Source organism: Leptodactylus fuscus, chromosome 5 (genome assembly GCF_031893055.1).
Source record: "Leptodactylus fuscus isolate aLepFus1 chromosome 5, aLepFus1.hap2, whole genome shotgun sequence".
NCBI lineage: Eukaryota > Metazoa > Chordata > Amphibia > Anura > Leptodactylidae > Leptodactylus > Leptodactylus fuscus.
Genome location: NC_134269.1, coordinates 220,060,082 through 220,066,081, shown reverse-complemented (window position 1 = coordinate 220,066,081; position 6,000 = coordinate 220,060,082). Strand labels below are relative to the sequence as shown.

The 6,000-nt window shown below is 51.0% G+C and overlaps 1 protein-coding gene across 1 annotated transcript in view; it reads left to right on the top strand.

The window, feature by feature from the left end:
• Nucleotides 1-6,000, top strand: part of LOC142204635 (uncharacterized) — a 96,849-nt gene that overhangs the window by 51,003 nt on the left and 39,846 nt on the right. The window contains exons 19-24 of the mRNA XM_075275942.1: nt 163-579; nt 1,974-2,048; nt 2,315-2,470; nt 3,031-3,123; nt 3,719-3,886; nt 4,196-4,363. Of these exons, the coding sequence (XP_075132043.1) occupies nt 163-579; nt 1,974-2,048; nt 2,315-2,470; nt 3,031-3,123; nt 3,719-3,886; nt 4,196-4,363 (1,077 nt within the window). The remainder of the gene's footprint in view (nt 1-162; nt 580-1,973; nt 2,049-2,314; nt 2,471-3,030; nt 3,124-3,718; nt 3,887-4,195; nt 4,364-6,000) is intronic.

Below are 6,000 nucleotides of genomic sequence, written 5' to 3'. Positions count from 1 at the left end.
CAGCTGTCGTAGTGCGTGTGAAGCAGATGCCCCCACCCCTAGAGTTACATTCCCGCCACCTTGTGTTGTCTAGAGTACTAAGTGTCAGTTTTTACTGCAGCTCTGGCATTGTATTCATGACTTCTGTATCTGACAGCCTTTTCCCCTTCTATCTGTTTGCAGCATCTACAGATGACTATCCAGGCGCTACAAGACGAACTGCGCATCCAGCGAGACCTCAACCAGCTCTTCCAGCAGGACAGCGGGGGGCGCTCCAAAGAGGTCTTCACCTCCGAACTGACCGAGGAAAACTTCCGCATCCTGCATGCCGAGCATGACCGCCAAGCCAAGGAGCTGTTCCTGCTGCGCAAGACGCTGGAGGAAATGGAGCTACGGATCGAAACGCAGAAACAGACGCTGAACGCCAGGGACGAGTCCATCAAGAAGCTGCTGGAGATGCTGCAGAGCAAGGGCATCTCCTCCAAGGTCATGGACGAGGACCACGAGAGGACGAGGAGGTTGGCCGAGGCCGAGATGCATGTCCACCACCTGGAGAGTCTGCTGGAACAGAAGGAGAAGGAGACCAACATGCTGAGAGAGGTCATTAGCCCTGTATACTCTAGTCACATCCAAAGCTGCCTGCACACAAACCTAGCTATATGGCCGAGCCCCCAGAATCCACTGCGTCTTAGATTGTGGCAGATCTGGTCTTTGTTGTGCGGGTTTTTCCTTGAGTGCAGCTCTGGATGTGATTGGAGTAGACAACTTCTGTGGATACGGTTTAATTTGCCCCCCCTTGTGAGCGCCAGGTCATAGTCCTGGCAGTATAAAGGTTAACGCGCCGATGTCTCCGCAGCTCCGGGGTGCGTTAAACAGACGGCTACTCTCCTGTTTCCACGGAGACGGTCACCATGGCAGCCGTGGGTGTCAGATAAATGCGCTACTGTAGCGGAGAATACGGCAGCGCGGTCCGGACGGCGGGAGATCCGGCGCCTATTAACCCCCTCTCTGCTGGGAGTAAATGAAATAACAAATCCTCAGTATATCCGTACCTGGGAAAGCTGGGTGGTTTCCATTCACCATTCCTCACTGCTGGATCTGCAACGTCGGCAGCTTTTTATAACGAAGTGGATTTTTCCAGACTCTGGGAAAGTTGGGTACCATTGTGGCTGGGATGAAGGTTGATTTTTCACCCAGCTTTTCCAGCGCTGTCACGAGTTTGGTCTTGGTGTAGTCTTTGGGGACGAAAAAAAAAATTAAATTAAAAATGGAAAATAATTGATTTGCTTTTCAGGAATCTGGGAAAGCTGGGTGACAGTCCCTATAGGAACTGAAGCATAGGTAATACTTGTCATACAACTTTCCCAGGGACAGATATAATTATTGGGAGAAGTAGTTGATGATATATGGAATAGTTACATCTCTCATGGGTTGCCACTCAGCTTTCCCAGACCTCTGATTGTTAGTTTTGTCTTCGGGTCACCTCTCTGACCCCCTGGCCAGGTCTCTGCAATCTCTGGGGTCACAACTGTGCGGTCACTTACCCTGAGCCAGTGCATGAAATTCACTGCCATCTAGAGGACACGATGGGCACTGCAGCTCCCTGTAGATCATCGTAAGACGCAATGTTTTCTATAGATTCGATGTCTACACGTGAGCAGCAGTATTTGGGGGAAGGGTCTTCCCATATCCCATGCCTGTGGCTGATCCCCCGTCCTGAGGGAGCGTGGCGGCGTGTGCGCCTTTTCATCCTGTCCCTCCCACCTTTCTGTTGCGCCCCCTGCACTACTTGCCGGGTACTACTCACAGGCATATACGGGGTTAATTGAGATCTTGGCATTCCTTCCATTGCCTCAAGTAACCTGCCGAGCGGATCTCAGCCCAAAGGTAGAGCGAGCGGCGTCCTCTCCTGGCAACGGGCGTCTGGCAGTGCCTGCCTCTAGGGGGCAGCTCGCAGGAGTGCAGGTGTCTCACCTGGATTATTGTCTTTGCAGGAAATCCATCGCCGCTATGAAAATGCTCCGGACTCTGCCAAAACCAAAGCTCTGCAGACCGTGATCGAGATGAAGGTACGAGACCCCCCCATCTCCAAGACGGTGCCGCTATATATAGATAGCAGGCTGTCACCTGGCCGTGAGGGCGAGCGCTGCCGCTGACATCTATAGGATCTTATAGGGAATCTAGTGGGACCGACTGACCCCCAGCAGCGCCAGTCATGTGGGTGGAGCAGGGCTAGAAGGAGTCAGCGCTGTGTGTTAGTGACTGGTGGGCTGTATATGGGGTAAGGTGTGGGGGTCGCCCGGATCGGGGTCACAAGATCTTACTTATTTTCTAGGACTCTAAAATCACCTCCATGGAGCGCGGCCTGCGGGATCTGGAGGAAGAGATTCAGATGCTGAAGTCTAATGGGGCCCTGAGCACCGAGGAGCGGGAGGAGGAGATGAAGCAGATGGAGGTGTACCGCAGCCACTCCAAATTCATGAAGAACAAGGTGAGCTCAGCGCCGCCCTGCTGGACAGTCACTGCAGCTTCCCAATCTGTGCCAAAAAAAGCACAATAAAGTTGTATGCCGTATATTGATCAAGACTAATGGAGGCTGTAAAGTGCTGTAGTACTGGTTATGACCACTAGGTGGCAGCACAACACTTGTATTCAAGATGGCTTCTTCATTGGTAGTTCTGCCTGATAACTGGGAGCAATAGCTGAACAAAGTGTAGAGAAATGTCACCTTCCTGTTTGGGGTATTCCATCTTATGGGGGTTTTCTGGGGCTCCCCTGTTCGATGATACACGGGCTCCCGGGGTGTTGGGGATGACGCCTGTATGGCAGCCACTGACTCCCCCACTCCGCAGCGCTCCGAGTCATTGTCGTATGAGATACATTGTCCTGATACATTGTGCTGACCCCTCAGCTGTGGAGCTTTCAGTTTCCATTCTGTATATGTGACTGGAGGATGTCCTGGGGGTCCCTCTTTAGTATTGGGGGTCTCAGGGGCACGCCGCTCTCCCCCGCGCCGCCGCCTACGATGTGACTGAGTCTTGTCTCTGACAGGTAGAGCAGCTGAAAGAGGAACTGACTGCAAAGGAGAGCCAGGCGGAGGAGCTGAGGAAACGAGTGTCAGCTCTGCAGACGGAGCTGTCTGGCGTAAGGCTGCCCGTTGTCTGTCCGCTGGCTTTCCCTGTCTCTTCCTGGCGGTCTGCGCTGCCTCTAACACCTCACTCTGTAAATCTCTGCTCACTCACACTAACCTCTGCACTCACACTCAACTCTGGGAAATTCATGGCAAATAAGTCACCAAATTCATAGTTGTGTCTGCCTCTGGGAAAGCTGGGTGACATTACTGCTTTTTTTAAAGCTTCTTTAAGTCTGTACCAGATTCTGGAATGGCAAATTAACCCATTCAAGACTGGGTGCTGCTCAATGCGGCTGAATGGCAGACCTACCTAGTTGGTAGGAACATAACTAGATACATTGCCCTTCAGGAGTCTGGGAATGCTGGATGACCAGCTCAATGGGAATTACATTCATAGTCACCCAGCTTTCCCAGTCACAGATATGACTATACATCAGATTAGAGGCCTTGTATTTGATGGGATGTTTTGCTCCTGCGGGGGGCACTGTTTGGACTTGGTTATATGTCTGTCTGGGTTTTATGGCGGCTTTTCGCCCGTCAGTGGCCTCTGTCTTGTCTGCAGTGCTCTTCAGTCTGTACTTTGCTGACTAGTGTCGCCCCCTGCAGATCGGACAAGTAAAGCAGGAGCTCTCCCGGAAGGACACGGAACTGCTGGCCCTGCAGACCAAGCTGGAGACCCTCACCAACCAATTCTCTGACAGCAAGCAGCATGTGGAGGTCTTGAAGGAGTCCCTGACAGCCAAGGAGCAACGAGCCGCCATCTTACAGACTGAGGTGAGCTGCAAAGACTACAAAGGCAATCTGTAAAGAGATGTTAAGTGTGTGTGTGGGATATAATTGTTCCTGGTAGGTGGAGCTAGAGAGGATGGATATTGGTGGGTGGAGTCAGAGGGGGATGGGTGTTGGGTTTGGTGGGTCTAAATATCTTAGTCTGCATATGGTGACTGCAGTTCAAGCACTTGATCAGCAGGTGGAGTAAGAGGCCAAGTATCCAAATTCTGGTGGGTGGGTTATGGGGCACGATATAAATTTCCGTTTAGTGGGAGGAGCCTGATCTGATCATGTGGCGCCCTCACTCTGCAGGTGGATGCTCTCCGCTTACGGTTGGAGGAGAAGGAAACCATGCTGAACAAGAAGACCAAGCAGATTCAAGAGATGTCGGAGGAGAAGGGCACCCTGTCCGGGGAGATCCACGACCTCAAAGACATGCTGGACGTGAAGGAGAGGAAGGTGAACGTGCTGCAGAAGAAGGTAAGAAACTAAATGGCTTCCTGGCGGTGAATGGCAACTTCATCTCACCCAAAGGCTGTAATTCTTTCCTGTCCTTTATAGTTTGCACAGCTGAGGGTTTGGTACAGTTCTCTTATCCTGATACTTTTTACAATATATCCCTGCAGGTTACATGTCTTGAGTCTGTTCGGGGATAAGATTGTGACAAACCCTCAGTATTATTAGTCTTGTACGGGTTTTCTGCCTCTGGAGTCAATGAGGTGATGTCCAAATGTTAGTTGTATTGGATCAGTATGTGGTGCAGTTCTGAGCTCTCACCAGTAGGTGGCAATGAGGTGATGTCCAGATGTTACTTGTATGAGATCAATGTGGTGTAGTTCTGGCTGTCACCAGTAGGTGGCGATGAGGTGATGTCTAGATCTATGGGATCAATGTATTTGGTGCAGTTCTGGCTGTCACCAGTAGGTGGCGATGAGGTAATGTCTAGATCTATGGGATCAATGTATTTGGTGCAGTTCTGGCTGTCACCAGTAGGTGGCGATGAGGTGATGTCCAGATGTTACTTGTATGGCCTCGGTATGTTGTGCAGTTCTGAGCTCTCACCAGTAGATGGCAATGTCTGATCATTTTTTTTCTATAAGTTTGCTCTTTCCCTTCATAGAGTTCTGTCTCATGTATTGCTGGGAGATGTAGTACTACCCTGATCTGTGTAAGTTAAAGGAGTTGTCCCATTAGGGACTCTTATCCCCTATCCACAGAATAGGGGTGCAACTGCTGGGGCCTCTTCCTTTTGTTCCCTCATTCTCCTAATTGTGGGGGGACCCAGTGGTTGGGCCCTAACAATCTGACAATGTTTTTAGTGGGACAAACCCTTTAAGCTGCACTGACTTAGCACTGAGCTTGAGCAGCCGATAAATACAAGTATAGCTGCAGTGCAAAGTATGGTGGAGGGACTGGAAAGCCACAGGCATAAGGATTTCAGACTATGGCAGGCTCCAGTAGGCGGTGTCATTAATTATAACTGTGTCCTAACTGAGCAGAGCTGCACTGTAAAGCATGGAGGAGGGACAGCAGCCTGGGATGGGATGTGGACGGCAGACGACTCCATACTATGTAGAATTAGAATATGTTTCCAGTTGTATCCTAAAAAGTGTCTCCAGTCCAAAGTAACGCAACGTCTGGGACCGGTCAGTCACATGACCATGTAGGACTATATACAGACTATATACCCCCTGTGTGTGTGGCAGGTAGAGCCTGTAGTCCGGGTGCAGACGGCTGGCACAGGATCGCTCTCCTGCCTCACTTCACCTGGTGTCACTTTGCAGAAATTTCCCTTCTCTTTTGTCGGGAGCCGCTGACCTGGAAACGGTAATTGGTCGCGGTCATGACAGAGGCTCTTCGGTGACGCCGCGCCCGCCAGTCTGTTCCCTGCCGTCACTGGCAAGTATGTTTCTAGAGCTGGAAGATGTCGCTGCCAGCCAGGCTAAGCTGCAGAGTACAGGTGCCAGGTCTGAGGAGGACGCACCGCCAGCTACATGCCTCATTAATATGACTGGTGTCGTAACTGGACTGGACTGGGGCAGCTTTTTATTACATCTGTACTGGATATACTGGTCTGACTAATGATCCCAGCATCCTCAGGCGTGTGTGTGTATATA